Source organism: Eptatretus burgeri, chromosome 9 (genome assembly GCF_056783735.1).
Source record: "Eptatretus burgeri isolate ZD-2024b chromosome 9, Ebu_testis_v1, whole genome shotgun sequence".
NCBI classification, from domain to species: Eukaryota; Metazoa; Chordata; class Myxini; order Myxiniformes; family Myxinidae; genus Eptatretus; species Eptatretus burgeri.
In genome coordinates this window covers 57,078,330-57,096,323 of record NC_140969.1, presented here as the reverse complement: position 1 = coordinate 57,096,323, position 17,994 = coordinate 57,078,330, and the positions used below count along the sequence as shown (strand labels likewise).

General features: G+C 42.3%; 1 protein-coding gene across 38 annotated transcripts in view; it reads left to right on the top strand.

Annotated features, from left to right (window-relative positions):
- Positions 1–17,994, top strand: part of LOC147020161 (CUB and sushi domain-containing protein 3-like) — a 1,491,173-nt gene that overhangs the window by 879,834 nt on the left and 593,345 nt on the right. For all 38 annotated transcript variants that reach the window (XR_015061662.1, XM_085895237.1, XM_085895221.1 and 35 more), the window contains 2 exons: positions 1,059–1,385; positions 9,313–9,507. Coding sequence is in view for 37 of the 38 variants with exons in the window: in XM_085895237.1 (XP_085751363.1) it covers positions 1,059–1,385; positions 9,313–9,507 (522 nt within the window). In the remaining variant the exon portion in view is untranslated. The remainder of the gene's footprint in view (positions 1–1,058; positions 1,386–9,312; positions 9,508–17,994) is intronic.

Below are 17,994 nucleotides of genomic sequence, written 5' to 3'. Positions count from 1 at the left end.
TTATAATGTTTGTTCTATCCTGTTCATTTATAATAATGTTACTATGCCCCTTGTGGTGATTAATAGCGGACATGGAATTGTCCCCCCCCCCCCGGGGGGTAAGACCCTCTCGTGAACAGGCCCTCGCTGCTCTTATGGTTGACAGCGAGTGCCCCAGAAGAAATGGGGGAAAAAGAGTGGCATTTCTGTATGTGGAGGAATTGCGTGCCTTAACCAGTGGGTCACTCAGATAGCTCAGGTGGCAGAGCACTGGTACAGTTTGCTCAAAGCGAGAGGAACCTGTGTTTAATTCTCCACCTGGGCCTGCCTGTAATTTTCCTGTAACATATATTTATAATGTTTGTTCCATGCTGTTCATTTGGAATTGCAATTATACTTGTTAAACTTTTCTTCCCAAATCGATATAATCCTTCAGCGCGCAACACCAAAGTGTATGATGCCATCCCCTGCACCTATTATTGGTCAGGACCGTTACAGTAAATTCTGGTGACACAGGGTTTCAAAATCACCATTCCAGTTGGAGGTGCCACTTGTATTTTTAAAACTGAGATCCAGCAGCATCCCCAGGGTGGAATATCTTGGGCAGAGGCCAATTCATGATTGGTGATAAGATGAGTCTTGAGGTGTTCAGTAATGATCAATTCCAAATTTTCCTTGTGATGGGGAGAAGGAAGACTACTTTTTAGTTGAGAGTAATCGTTTTCACACCTTTCTTATGAAAAGGGAAGCCATAAAGAGCAGAAGAAAGGGCCCACAGTGCATACAAGCAACCACATTTGCTCCAATATTAGCCAAACAATTATCACACAAAAGCAGATGTACAAAGACATACGGAAGTGACCAGGACAGTAACAGACACCCGGATATTAACAATAATTTTTAATTGAGGGATACAAGTGGTCTAATTGACAGAACCAAGCTTTTCAAAGAGTGCAGATTCGGCTGGCTAATGGACTTGAACCGGAAAACGGAAATAAAATATATTTGAAAAGAAACAACGTCCCATGATCAATTTTTAATCTCACCCCAAAATCAACTGTCTTCCACCTTCTCCACAGTCCCTTGCAACTTCAACTTCACATCACCATCAGGAACAATTCTGTCACCAAATTATCCACATGGCTACGAGAGTAACCTCAACTGTGCATGGCTCATACTGGGTCAAGAGGGTTCACGAACTCGCCTACTCTTCCACGACCTTGATTTGGAGCTCCAGTTTGACTTCCTGGTAGTGAAAGATGGTGTGCAGCATGATGCACATCTTCTCGGAAGCTACACTGGCCATGAGGTGCCAACGTTTCTCATCAGTTCTGGTCCCAATTTCCGCCTGGAGTTTTTGTCAGACCACTCCATTTCGGGCCGAGGCTTCAACGTCAGCTATACAAGTAGGTATTGTTGATTTAATTTCTACCATTTATGAGGTGTCGATGCAAGTTTCAGATTGGTACAATTTGACAGTCGCATTTTGATTTACGATGAGATAAATTTTATGTTTCACAAATATCTAATCTAATTACAGATATGTATTCATGAGTCTGTAACATTTGGCTGTTGGTTGTATCATTTTCGAGTTGCAGAGGTGTGGAAGTGTGGCTCTACCAAACCGCTTAAATGAATTAATGACAACCATTAGCAGTGGCAAATTGGGGAGGGGGGTGGAGGGACATCCCCCCCCCATAACCAACCCCTGCTCTTTTGCATCAACGTGTGACAAGGAACTTAATTCCTGTCACACCAGCATCTCATGCCGTATGTTGATGGTACACCCTATTTGATGCCATACCCTGTTTGTGCAGCATCACTGACAGTTTATAGCCAAGATGACCAAGATGCAACCCCCCCCCCCCCCCCCGCAGGTCACGATCACAATTGCCCCGACCTGTAAAACTGATCAACAAAATCAAAATCTCATTAGTCCTCGTCTTTTTTGACAACTCGTGAGATTTGAAGTTTATATTGGAGAAAACTGGCAGGTGGCAGCTCAGTCGGTCCACTCCAGAATTTAAACCACCCGCTCTGATAATATATGACAATAAATATATAATACAGAAGTAACCTTTTTTTGTTGTTGTGTGTTTAGTCCAAATAGTGCAGGCAACCTGTGCCCCCACCAGATCACCCTTCTGGATCTGCCACTGATTACAGCCTTTCTTTTATCCTCTCTGCCCTCATTATGACACCTTTCATCAATTTTCACATATTGAGGGACACTTCACATTCACAACTATCAGTGGAATCGAAGTCTGTATCACAGTTTGTGCCATATAATGATTCTCAACACTAACCACCATGTTTAAAAAAAAATGAAGGAAGGAAGGAAACAGTCTTTTGTTTCGGGAGCAAAATACTCAACTTGATGCCTTTTTATAACGAGAAGGGAGTCACCAAAAATTTCAATTTCTTTTTTCAAAATACAACAGAAGGAATAAGAAATTTCCAGTGTTTTTTTTTTTTGTTGTTGTTAAAAGTTAATTTTAGTTTGGGTTGCTCTTTAAGATGCAATTTTGTCTTTGAAATAGAGTTGGACATTGTGTGCTGGTTTGCTGGTGCAACTCTTTGCCTCTTTACTAAATTACATATTTCAGTTAATTATGGAACATTGTGAATGTTAAGTCGGATCAAGTTCATGATAAGTATGGGGTGGTACAATGAATAACATATGGAAATTGATAGATTAGCCAAAGAAGGAATGAATATGACATCGGCAAAGCAGGCCACATGACCTGCTCCTGTGTTTATATTTCCTTATGTGCAAATAAGGAAATATTTCCTCCTTCCGTCGTCGCTTTATATTTCCTCCTTCCGTCGCTTCACCAATGGGTTAATAAAGTTGGGGGGGGAGGAGAGAGAGATATATATGGGGATGGGAAAGGAGGGAGAGAGAGGAGGGGTGGGGGAAGGGAAGGCAGCATGAGGTGAGAGGAGGGAAGGCAGACGTGTGGTGGAGCGCAATTTACGATTCATACTGTTTCATTAAAATGATTCTGCATAGAATAATGGTGAAAATGGAAACAAATAATGTGTGAAATCCATTTTATACTGGTCATACTATAAATACCGCCCAGAGACAAACACCCTCCAGCCACACCCAGAGACAAAACCGGCCGGACACATCCGGAGATAAACAATGCGGGAGACAAGATGAAGAAAGGGGATTTAGGGGGAGGTGGGGAGAGTGACACCTCACCAAATGTTGCTATTCACTGTGAGAGAGAGAGAGAGAGAGAGAGAGAGAGAGAGAGAGAGAGAGAGAGAGAGAGAGAGAGAGAGAGAGAGAGAGAGAGAGACAGACAGACAGACAGACAGACAGACAGACAGACAGACAGACAGACAGACAGACAGACAGACAGACAGACAGACAGACCGTCCACTCGTGCGGTACACACACACACACACACACACACACACACACACACACACACACACACACACACACACACACACACTTTGAGACCTGACAGGTCTGTGTTGCACCTCCTGAAACCCACCCATGTGTGGAGATAACAGGCAACAGAAACTTGCGAGGAACGCACACACACACACACACACACACACACACACACACACACACACACACACACACACACACACACACACACACACACACACACACTCAGGTACTTCCAAAACTTGGGAGGGATCTGTTCCACCTTCTGAAACCCGCATATACAAAAACACTTCAGCTTAGTCCGTGGATCGTGACCCCTTACCAAAATGAAGGTGGATACGTTGAGCCCACTCCAGGAAAACTCCATTTCACATTCTAAAACTCCATATTTAGACACACACACACATACACACACACACACACACACACACACACACACACACACACACACACACACACACACACACACACACACACACACACACACACACACAGAGCAAGACTGTAAGCACCAAGGACCTGAAGACTCGAACTTTTGTCCTACCGCACAGGTACCGGCAGCACCACACCCCATTATCCGGTGAACCCATGGCTCCCCAGGCCCGTCCCAGACATCTGTTGACCTCTGTCTCACAGCCAGCAGGGACAGGAATGTCACTGCCAAAGCAAGGAATCTCTCCAGATTGAGGGTGGGTTGAGGTGGGACATGCGGACATGCGGACTTTTCTCTTTGACATGTGGGACTTTTCTCTTTGCCACGTGGGACTTTTCTCTTTGCCACTTGGGACTTTTCTCTTTGCCAGTGGGGCTTTTTCTATGCCACTGGGACTTTTCTCTTTGCCATGTAGGACTTTTTTGATACCACGTGGTACTTTTCTCTTTGCCACATGGTACTTTTCTCTTTCCACATGGGACTTTTTTCTTTGCCACGTGGGACTTTTCTCTTTGCCATGTGGGACTTTTATCTTTACCATCTGGGACTTTTTTCTTTGCCACGTGGGACTTTTCTCTTTGCCACGTGGGACTTTTATCTTTGCCAGTGGGGCTTTTTCTATGCTACTGGGACTTTTTCTTTGCTACTGGGACTTTTCTCTTTGCCACGTGGGAAAGTTAGTATTCAGAGTGCATCCTGACCTCAACATCCTCGCCACAGACAGGACAGCAGCATCTAAGATGTCATTGAAAGCCTGGATCTTAGTTTTGACCCAGGAAACCCATAATCCCAGCGGCTCCAACTCCTCATTTCAGACCTCAAGGGCCCCCAAAAGGATATCTAAAGTCTCTGCAAAGATGACTGCATCATCTGCGAAATCAAGGTCAGAGATTTTGACATTCCTAAACGATGCACCGCAGCTTGATCTCTTCGACATCCTCTCCAGAATCCATTCCATACAAGCGCTGAAAAGTGTGGGAGCCAGAACACACCCCTGACGAACTCCAATACAACTAGAAATAAGTTGGAGATGGTATTGCAACATCTCACAGCACTCTCAGTACCAGAGTATAGTTCAGACATCAGATTCATCAGTTTTGGTGGCACCCCACGAAGACCAAGAATCCTCCAGAGTGCATCCCCATTTACTGCATCAATCGCTTCACAGAGATCAACATCGGTTGCAAGCAGGCCCTGCCCAAACTCTCATCTACGTTTGGTGAGTACCGAAGAGCAAGGATACGGTCAATTGTTGACCTCTTTGGAGTCAGCTATGACTGCTCTGTTGGCTGGTGCTGAAGCAGATGCTGGCAAACCCTATCAAGAATTATCGGAGCAAAAACCTTGCCCGGCATTGACACCCCTCGGTAGTTGTTGCAGTCTTGGCGATCACTCTTCCCTTTCCAGAGAGGAACAACAAGGCCCCTCTTCCAGTCATTTGGGATGATGCCTGCTTTCCAGGTAGAGCACAGAACTGCGTGCAACGACACGATTACAGCATTTCCACCAGCCTTGAGAAGTTCAGCAAGGATGCCACAGATACCAGGAGCTTTACCCCATTTCAACCGGTTCACCGCATCCTGTGTTTCCACAAACGTAGGTGGACCACAGTTGATTGGAGAGTCGGCAATCAGGATAGTAACACCCCTGACATCCAACTCAACAGCTGGTGGATCAGCCTGGAACAGCCGCTTAAAGTAACCGGCCCAGCGGGCCTTCACTTTGGTCTCCTCTGTCAAGAGCACACCACCCTCCACTCTGACTGCAGTACACCGAGGGGTGGGTTTGGAGGATCGCAATGCACGAATTCCCCTGTAAAGGCCCTGCCACACCTTGACGATTTAGCCAGCATATGCCGATGTATGAAAAAAATGTCTAAATCACTGGCACACGTCGAATATGTATGGGTAAGTTTTGTATACGTGAAGAGCACGCTGGCATATGTCGTAGTACGCTGGTATACGTCGTAGTACGCCGAGCTGTTAGACAAATTTTCCATGCTTGAAATTTTTCGACGTCGACACACGTTACTTGTAAGTTACTCATAAGTCGAAACACGTCGAGGTAATGTTTAGCATACCTGAAACTTATTTCTAACCTATGAGTAACGTGTTGTTGGCACGTTACATGATCGTTGACACACGTGCACACACATTACTTGTAAGTTACTTATAAGTCAAAACGCGTCAAGGTAATGTTTAGCATACCCAAAACTTATTTCTAACCTATGAGTAACGTGTTGTTGGCACGTTACATGATCGTTGACACACGTGCACACACGTTACTTGTAAGTTACTCATAAGTCGAAACACGTCGAGGTACTTGTTAGCGTCAGTGTTCCAGACTCCATGGTTTTTTTTTTTTCTTCGGTATGACGTTGATGTTGACACTTCGATTTCCAGTGCGGTTATAATTTAATATAATTAATAGGCTGCCGCTCAACGATTTAAATCATAACCGCATTTGAAATCGAAGTGTCAACATCACCGTCATACCGAAGAAAAAACAAAAAACCAGGGAGTCTGGAACACTGACGCTAACCATTACCTCGACGTGTTTCGACTTATGAGTAACTTACATGTAACGTGTGTCAATGTGTGTCAACGATCGTGTAACGTGCCTACAACTTATGCCAGCTTATGCGGAATGTGTGTCATACGCTGGCATATGTCAAAATTTTCAACATGCTGAAAATTTGTCGACGTACTCGACGTACTCGGCACACTACGACGTATGCCAGCGTGCTCTTAACGTATACAAAACTTACCCAGAACGTATTCTACGTGTACCAGCGTATTCGGCAAATTTTTCCTACGTCGGCATACGCTGGCTAAAACGTCAAGGTGTGACAGCACCTTGACACTGCGATGTCTAGTGCGGTTATGATTTGAATCGTCGAGCCGCAGCCTATTAATAGCCTACGCCACGTGATCGTCGGCGATACGCTGCTGCGCTATGCATAAGTTAGATTATCGTTGGGTATAGGTTGTGAACGCCGACAACACGCTCAGCATTCGTTGATATAAGTTATCTATATGTTATCAAACCGTTCTGTGTACGTTACTAATACGTTATGCATACGTCCAACTCGTTATGAATTCGTCCAATACTGGAAAAAAACATCAATAGTTCAGCGTACGCCAGCGTTTTACATACATTTTGATACCTTGCCATACACTGGCTAAAACGTCAAGGTGTGACAGGGCCCTAAGCAGGACGAGAATCCCTTGACAACAGGTGATGCTCTACCGCCTCACAGATTCCGTGCACATAGGCCTCCTTTTTAACTTTAGTGCACGTGCAGTTTTACACCTCAGCTCCCTGAACAGCTCACCTCTACCATTCAGCCTGGCCTTGCGAATCTAGTCAATGCTATCCATTGTCCCTTGAGAGACAAAATTATTCTTCACCCGACAGTGAGTTCCAAGACATCTACCGGCAACATCAAGGACGGTGGTCTGGAAGGCAATCCACAAGTCTTCAGTATTCCCAAAGCACCCAGACCCCCCAAATATCCACTCAGCCTGTTCGTAAACTCCTCAGCTCCCCTCACATCCTTGAGCTTGCCACCATCCAGCCTGGGCTGGGATGGTACCATCCTCCTGGATTTAAGCATGCTGCAGCTTCAGAGTTGCTCAACAAGCCTGTGGTCAGTATTGAGGAACTAAGCACTCCAGTGGATCCTGCAGTTCTGGATCATCCTCCAGCGACCATCAACGAGCACATAGTCAATCTGCTTTGGCACACTGCCATCGTCGGAATGCCAAGTCCATTGGTGAGCCTGTCAGTGCTGAAACCATGAACTGGCCACCCTAAGTCCATGACTTGTTGCACAGTCAAGGAACTTGGTGCTATTCTGGTACACAGTTGCAGACCCATGGGTACCAACACATGTCTTATAACCATCCCTATCAGTTTCAGTCGATGCATTTAAACCCCCAAGACTAGAAGAGTATCGCGCCTGGGGCACTCATCAACCACAGACTCGAGCGTGGCATAGAATGCGTCCTTCATGGTGAGATCACTCGTCTCAGCCGGAGCAAATACAGAGACCAGGGAAATGACACCCAATGAGTGACGAATCCTTCGTCTCATATACGCACGTTGACCGGTGTTACCTCAATTATCATTGGAGTCAGCTTATTGGACACAGCCACAGCAACTCTTTGGGCATGGTAACCATCAGAGCGACCAGACCATTAGTGGGTGTAACCACCTGCCATGATCTCGCCACAATTTGGTGTCCCAACCTCAGAGTGTGCTGCAATACCGATGTCCAAATGCTTGAGATCAGATGATAACAGAGACAGGTGATCATCCTCTCTTCGGGATAGGACATTCCAGGCTCCCACCCGAAAGGTCCGCCTTAGGTTAACCCTGGGAGACTGCCGTCTAGTGAACGACACCTCAGCACCACCTTGACACACTCTCCTGCAATCAGACCCAGGAAGGCTACCCCGTTTTTTTCCCTCCTATCATCATAGATGGGGATCCCTAAGGCTTTGCCCCAATCCCGTCATCCGGTGAGCTGTTCTGCAAACGGCAACTGCACAGGAGGTACTCCCACAGAGTGGCTTTTCAGGTGTTTTTTGCTTTTCGAATGTTTTGCAGAATGAAGGGGTTAACGGTGGTCGGAGTGCAAATCCTGCCACCAACCTCCATAAAAGTAACCCAACTGCTGGAGGACGTCCGCTGACACAGTTGGGCACTAGAGCGAATGTTGTAACCATTATTCCACTTAGGCTGGTTTGACAGTTTAAATGAACTTCCGGAGTACCCGCCTTATGGGCGATCATGTTTCAAACATGCCACACGTTCTTCTGACACATACCTTTATTTGGGCGGTGTATAGGCAACTGACAGCCGCCTCATTTGCTCCTCAAAAAATAATCAAAAAAAACCTACCGACTACTTGGAATTCAAAACACCTCACTGCACTGGAAAACATGTGGACAGGAATACTGTACAGGACTGTGAAGGGTGTGGACTTGTAATACCATCTTACACTTGTAGGCAATGCTACACAATACACATTTACACAGAGAATTTGCATCCTTCTTCCCCCTCCCCACCTCCCAAGACCACTGACAGAGATTAAAAAAAAAATAATAATACCCCTGCACATTAATTGGGGTCATGATGATCCTATATAGCAAGTCTGGGTATAATTGGACAGAACTGTCGGAGTGGCGTGAGAACTGGTCCGTGAATTATTGTAAGGATGCCATTTGAGTCAGATCACAATACCAGTGTGATTTTGGTGTTTTTCTCGTAAATTGCTGCTACACTGCTGTGCTTTGGGGTTATATTTCAGGTATCATGTCTGAGTTTACCTAATTATGAAAATCCTGTGAGGTCTTTTGAACAAGGTTTCAACTTTTGGGCTATGACAGATGGATATGCCTGAATTTTCTTGTGTTTTCCTAAATAAGGTTGCTGTCAAGTTAGTAGGTTTAACTCGTGGATCCATTTGTGTCTCCCAACTTAACAGCCTTTGCACACAACGAGTGTTTTGATCCGGGGATTCCAGTAAATGGCAAGAGGTTTGGAGAAAGTTTTTTGGTCTGGAAGTCCATTTCATTCGCCTGCGAAGATGGTTTTATCCGCAACGAGGGTCCAGAGGTCCTTACATGCGTTTCACGAGAAGACAACGTCGCCTGGGATGGGCCGATACCAAAGTGTGAGGGTAAGCGTTTGAGTCAATCAATGCCAGTGTCGTCATACAGGGCACCTGCTTTTCCTGAGGGTGTCATTCATTAATAGTGTTTTGTGGATGTTATTTCATCATTATATTCGGATTCAAAGGTTTTTTTTTCACCTTTTAAATTGTTCGCACATTGCCACATCATTGCCAGGGTGGGAACCAAGCTTTACACACACACACACACACACACACACACACACACACACACACACACACACACACACACACACACACACACACACACACACACACACACACACACACACACACACACACACACACACACACACACACACACACACACACACACACACACACACACACAGATTCTGACAATGTAGAAGGAAGCTAAGGAAGCTCATCGTGAGGTGTGGAGTCGTCTTCATTATCTCGGACTGATTTCTTTTGTGGGTGTCATGTGATATTTCCTTCCAAAGTGCCATAATATTCATATATATTGATCATTAGACTACAACGATATCACTGTCTATACTTTAAATCCCTCTGGGGTGGGTGGGGGGGGGTAGAAGAATTCTCCTGGGAGACGAAGCAGTACACCATACACTAGCTCTGCAGTGGAGAATCCAAGGTCGTTTTTTGGAGCAGCTCATGCACCAAGCAGGATCATAGGTATGCCATCTGTCCAGTGCATGGAGTTATCATACGCTTTCAGGAAAGACTCTAGTTGGCGGTGGAGAGGCTCCACCATACTATTCGCTGCTGAACGGAAAGTGGTGGTTTGCCTCACCGTCGGTACCCAGGAGTTGTCAGCTCGCAAAATAGAGCCAATTTGAACTGGCTGCCACAATCTATAGTGATGGTTGATGGAACACCAAAACGTGCGATCCAGATGTGGACAAAGACCCGAGTGATGCAACGTACGGTGATGTCAGTTATCGGTGTAGGCTCTGGCCAATGGGTGAAGCGGTTTACACAAGTCAGTAAATAGCAATGCCTGTTTAAATGTCATAGGGGACTGACAAGATACACATGGACCCTGTCAAAATGCCTATCTGGTGTTGAAAAGCTACCGAGTGGTGTATGATGTTAGATCTTGGAGTGTTGACAATGAATGTCTTCATTCAATGTCCTGGCCCAACAGTGTAGGTCCGTGGTGATGTGTGGCCAGAATTAGCACATGGTGATGAGTTGCTGGGTTGCTCGATTCAAAATAGAACCAATTCGAACTGGCTACCACAATCCATAGTGATGGTTAAAAAAAACACCAAAACGTGCGATCCCTATGTGGACAAAGGCCCTGGCGATGGTAGGTGTGGTAATGTCAGCTATTGGCACCCAGGTAGCGGTAATCGATGAACCAAGGTGCGTAAATGAGTGAAAAGCGTTGAAGACTGTTCTCTGGAATGCCACAGGAACGAAAGGGCATGACTGTTCCATAAATGTATCACACACAAGGGTAGTGTTTGTCCTTGAGAGCGGTACCTCGTGAAATGTAAGTGAACCGGTTGCAGACTGTAGATGTTGGAGCTCCATGTGGAAAGGCTGCTGCTACAAGTGCATTTAAAATTGATGGTGGAAGACCGGCAATACCTTGATGTATGAGAGAGCTTCGGCCACCGAGTTCGCAATTGCTTTGATGTGCCAGATGGCGGTGGTGATTTGCGAGATATGACTGAGTTGGTGAAGTGTGCGAAGAGATTGAGAGTCTGAATGGGTGGATAAAGTGAAAGTTAAAGGTTTGTGGTCAGTCAGGACAGAGAATCGTCTTGCCTCTAAGAATTGGCAGAAGTGCTTGATGGTGAGGTATGCAGCGAGTAATTACCGATTTCAGGTGCTGTACTGTGTCCCTGTTGTTTTCAGCTTTTTAGGGAAGAAGGCTCGTGGATGCCAGTTGGCATTGATTAAACTGGTGAAGGGCCACACTCACCATGACCTCAGACGCATCTACCATCCCCAGGGAAAAATGGTAGAGTGGTATATGAGAGTGGTACTGTTATGTACCAGAGTTGGATGCATGTCTAACAACAGTAGTCTGCAGCAAAATCCGACACGAAAGGGGTGCTATTTTTGCCTGATCAGGTATGTTGGCACCTCTGGCTTCAGATTAATCAGGAGTGAGGCATTGATTGGCCAGTTCATCTTTGATGGTGTGGAAGACTGACACGGTTGCCTCCCACCATCAGAACACTTCATGGTGCATGTTTGGCGTTCCGGAGTGGGAGAAGGGTTCCTGAGTAAATAGATTAAAGGAAGTAGGTTTGTGGGTGTTTGCTGTAAGTGTGTGTGTGTGTGTGTGTGTGTGTGTGTGTGTGTGTGTGTGTGTGTGTGTGTGTGTGTGTGTGTGTTGTAATGGGCCCAAGACTGTTTTGATGAGAATGTCTCCCAGATCAAACATTTATGTAACTCTATGCATGTAGCTCATCTTTGCTGGATTGATGACAGAGGCTCAGCGAGTAAAACACTCCTCTTACCAGCAACTTAGGAGACTCGCACAGTCAAAACTATGGTCTATGAAAAATGGCTGGTGGGCAGCAAGAGTGGAAGAAATCCAGGAGGCAACCAATACAAAGAATCTCAAGCATTTCTATGCTGGTCTAAAGGTAGTCTATGGACCGTCATCTCACGGTATCGCCGCACTCCATAGCTCAGACGGACAGCACATAATCACAGATCCAAAAAAGATCCTGGAGCACTACGCTGAACACTTTAATGGTGTCCTTGATTGTCCCTCCTCCATCCATTGACTCTGCGACCTTGAGCATCGCCGCGGATTATGTATCACACGGTAAAACCTCTTTATCCGCACAGAACGACTATCCATCTGCAGCCCAGACAATTGTTCCTGCTAATGCAAACCATTCAACCGGAAGACACGTGATTTGATTGTCCGGAAAATCTAAACTTGTGGAGTGTGACGAGCACTCCGCTGATCCCCATTGGACACCGACTTACACCAAAGCACCACCTCCAACACAGGGGCCTTGGCCTGGTGACTCTGTTAAACAAAGATTATATGGTCAACATCAGTTAAACATCAAACGTAGCCACTAATCCAGATTTTGGGCTTATTTGCTTATTTGTGATGCTTACTATAACAGTCTGGATGTGTCTGATGTATAAATGATGAATGTGGTCATCACTGGCAAGATATTTATCAGTGTGCTAGCCTGATGAGGACAAATAAGTCTGAAATCTGGATCGGTGGTTCTGTTTAATGTTTAACTGATGATGGCCACATAATTTTTGTCTTTGAGACAGAGTCACCGGGCTGAAGCCTCTGTGTTGGAGGAGATGCTTTGGTGTGGACTGTCTCCAATGGGGATCGGTGGAGTTTATCACACTCATGTGTTGATATATATATATATATATATATATATATATATATATATATATATATATATATATATATATATATATATATATATATATATATATATATATATATATACATACATACAGTAATCCCCCGCAATATCGCGGTTCACCGATCGTGCCCCCGGTTCATTGCAGGTTTTCCCATGGAACCTAATTAATTTTTTTCTGCGGATTCCCCATTATTTCGCGGTAATAATATATAAAATATAAATTATTTAAGCAATAAATGATAACGTGTGGCACTCGACCAGTCACACAACGCATGAGACAAAGTTTCGCTTGTGAACTTCGAATATTTTCTACGTTTTTTTCTCCAAGCCCTACGATACCACCCAAACGCCCTGCACCTTCTAAGGCTTCTGGTAAGGAACCGAAGCGCCAAAGAAAGGTCCTGTCGCTCCAGGAGAAGGTTAAGGTGCTCGATATGCTTCGGGAAGGAAAAAGCTTTGCTGCGGTTGGACGAGCACTGCCAAACCGACCAGACCAGACGAGTCGATCTCCGGCACCTCAAACCCCATCACTGCCAAACCGACCAGACCAGACGAGTCGATCTCCGGCACCTCAAACCCCATCACTGCCAGACCAGACCAGACAGTCGATCTCCGGCACCTCAAACCCCATCACTGCCAGACCAGACCAGACAGTCGATCTCCGGCACCTCAAACCCCATCACTGCCAAACCGACCAGACCAGACGAGTCGATCTCCGGCACCTCGAACCCGATCACTTCCAAGGCGACCAGACCACACGAGTCGATCTCCGACACCTCGAACCCGATCACTGCCGAGCCGACCAGACCAGACGAGTCGATTTTTTTGGGGAGGCATCCATTCATCGCGGATTTTCACTTCTCACGGGGGGGGAGGGGGGTTTAGAACGTAACCCCCGCGATAAACAGGGGATGACTATATATATATATGTATATGTATATATATGTATATGTATATGTATATATATATATATATATATATATATATATATATATATGTATATATATATGTGTATATATATGTATATATATATATATATATATATATATATATATATATATATATATATATGTATATATATATATATGTGTATATATATATGTATATATATGTGTATATATATGTATATATATGTATATATATATATATATATACATATATATATATACATATACATATATACATGTATATGTATATATATATATGTATATATGTATATGTATATATATATATGTATATATGTATATATATATATATATGTATATATATATATATATATATATATATGTATATATGTATATATATATATATATATATGTATATATATATATATATATATATATATATATATATATATATATATATATATATATATATATATGTATATATATGTATATATATATATATATATATATATATATATATATATATATATATATATATATATATATATATATATATATATATTGGATTTGCTAGATATCCCTTATTGTCGGGTTGTGTGTGTGTGTGTGCGTGCGCACAGCGCGAGGCTCCACAGCACAAACCAGCAAACCGATTTCGATGAAACTTGGCGAACAGGTGCCATATGAGCTGGGAATGTGCGCGTTTGAGTTTCGTTGCTAAGCATCCACCCGTTGCTATGCAGCGGCCAAAAAAACCGCGTTCACTATTTTCAATACCTGTCCTACAGTTTTCAATGTGGAGAAACGAGACTTCGGAATTAAACACTTCGAGATATTTAGAAAATTTTACTCGAGCCGATTTTTGATTTCGGTTTTATTTTTCAAATGGTAGTCCTTCAAAAATAGGGTGTCTATTTACCGTCATTTTTTATGATGAATGCCAGTTGGCAAAATACGCAATAAGAAAAATCTTGCCAGCCAGAGGAACAATTGTATGTGAACCAATACATCTTGGCAATGAATCTTCGTCGGTGGATCGGTCAGAATGAAAAGCATCGTATCCAGCGCTTCGATCCTCGCGGATCCCTCGTTGCCTACCGGCTATATATATATATATATATATATATATATATATATATATATATATATATATATATATATATATATATATATATATATATATATATATATATATATATTTAAATATTTATTTAAGTATTTATATTTATATATATATATATATATATATATATATATATATATATATATTTAAATATTTATATTTATATATTTATATATTTATATTTATATATTTATATATTTATATATATATATATATATATATATATATATATTTATATTTATATATATATATATATATATATATATATATATATATATATATATATATATATTTATATATATTTATATTTATATATATATTTATATATATTTATATTTATATATATATATATATATATATATATATATATATATATATATATATAAATAGATATATATATATATATATTTATATACATTTATATATATATATATATATATATATATATATATATATATATATATATATATATATATATATATATATATATATATATATATATATATATATATATATATATATATATATATATATCACTGATTCTCACCCTCACACTCTCTCTTTTTGGTGCACAAGTCGATACTTTTTTCTTTCAGAATTCTCAGCCTCGACATACTCAGAATGGACCGATCTATGGTTTAAGACGCCAAACTGCGTAAATGACACAAATTGCAAAGTGTGATATTTTCTGAAATAAATTGTATCATTGTTAATTTAAAACAGACTGCAGAAATCATTGCCCTGAAAGTTTACTAATTGGGAGACCAATTAAACATAAATCTGCTCACTTAGGCATGCAAAATTATCCAATCAACAACGAACACGCACTCACCAATTACAATTTATCCATCCCTTTCAATCATAATCGTGTGTATCTATCCTTACTGTACTTCATCTCAATATAACAAATGTGAAAAACTATTTGCATTCCTAATTTATTCCAAAAGGTCATCCCACAAAGTAGTTCAAATAATATGCACAAAACAGTTAAAAAATATTCATGACTCTTGAAATGTAAGGATATCATTTGACCCATAATTACCACATTGCACTCTGTAGTTAATTTTTCCTACACGTGTAAATCGTTGAATTTTTTTCTCCGTGTTTATTGCCTTTTCCTCCAAGTGTCCCTCTGTTATGTCCATGCTGTTGGTGTGTTTCCCTCCTTTCCACTGTATTCTTGTATTTATTGTTTTTCTTATTTATCACTTAATCCTAGTGTAAGCTTAGAAAAATCTTATTGATCCTTTACTGAAGTCGAAATAATCCAATCTTGATCAGGTGATACAACTTGTGTATATGTCTAAGTTCCTGAGGAAATTACTTAATTTGATCAATGCTCATGATTAACTCCTCCATTTTTGCTTTCTGGCAATCTGAAAAATAATATGGAAGAAAAATGCTTTTTCAAACACATTACTTGTTTTTAACATTAGATGCATAAAGTCAGAAACCATACAAAAAGCAGTTACTCACTTTAGATCTTAACACAGAAAGAGAGTTAAATGATCCCGGCAATAAAACAAATGTGATACTTATCCCGCCAGAGTTTAATAACATTTCTCATATATTGAAGACAATCCATTCGTGTTACGTGCTTTAACCCGTGTTGGAATATCACTTTTTATTACTTTCCCTCACACTTTAACATCAAAGTGAAATTACAGTTTCCAGAAACTGCACCATTGCATAGATGTCTTAACCCCTTATAGTGCCACTTCCCCCTGGCTGTATCGTTTTGGTTTTTTTCTTCAACAATTATAAATTGTTTTTTGATTACTTTCCGACCAAAAATGCCTTCATTCTCGTACAAATATTGAATACCGTACACACAATATTAAATGCAGGAAAATAGTGGAGAATATTGTTTAATTCCCGTCACTTCGCTGACGGGTATATTAAGGGGGGTAAGAAGGAGGGGAGGGAGAGAGGAGGAAAGGTGAGGGGAGGGACAGAAGAGGGAAGGGGTGTGAGGTGGGAGGAAGACCGAGGAGGAGTAGGGGAGCGAGGAGGGGTTGGGGAGCGAGGAAGGATGGGGGAGCGAGGAGGGAAGGCAGCTTGAGGTGAGGGCAAGGGAAGGCAGTGTGAGGGGAGGGCAAGTGAAGGCAGTGTGAGGGGGGCAAGTGAAGGCAGTGTGAGGGGAGGGTCCATCCAGACATAACCACTTTCCAGAGATAACCACTGTCTGGACACATATGGAGGTAGCCACCGTCTGGACATGTGCAGAGATAACCACCATCCAGGTATAACCACCATCCAGATATGTTCAGAGACAGAGAAACAGAGAGGGAGAGACACAGAGACACAGAGAGAGAGAGAGAGAGAGAGAGAGAGAGAGAGAGAGAGAGAGAGAGAGAGAGAGAGAGAGAGAGAGAGAGAGAGAGAGAGAGAGAGAGAGACAGACAGACAGACAGACAGAGAGAGACAGAGAGAGATAGGAAGGGAGGAGAGAAAGGGGAGGCGAGGACGGGGGGATTCCGTCAGATATGACGGCCAGTTTAATGGCACACACTTTGATTAATCACCCTGCCTGTGAAATACTGCGATGACAGTTTATAGCTGCTTCAGGATTCAAACCCAGATGAGATAGCTTACAACGTTGACATCTCCAGGTGTTTATAAGCATTGCTAATGTTTCCAGCAATTTGTGGGTATGATGATCAGCCATTAAATAATATGAGCGAGGGAAGTGCAAAAATTAACTATCATTAAGAAATCATTGCAACCTGTTAAAAGTCAAGGCATGAATGAGCAGGCCATAAAAATATTGCACTTCAGACCCCACCCAGGTAACCCAGGATGTGCCTTGAGACCCTATCGAGAGTGAGGTAACCGCGGATGAGCCTGAAAAAGGATATAATTAAATAAGGCCATTAATTATCTTCAAAAGGGATGTTTTAAGTAACCCAAACACCCAATTTTCAGTCATGCACTCCCTTGAAGTTTCCTTAGTATGCATGCTAAGTTTCAGGCTGCTATGTTTCATGGTTTTGGAGTTATGGAGGAGACACACACACACACACACACACTGACATTTATTAGTATAGATTATGGACTTTTCATACTGCCTGTGGCCTTTAATATTGTTACGTTTGTGGGTGGGGTTAGATATTAC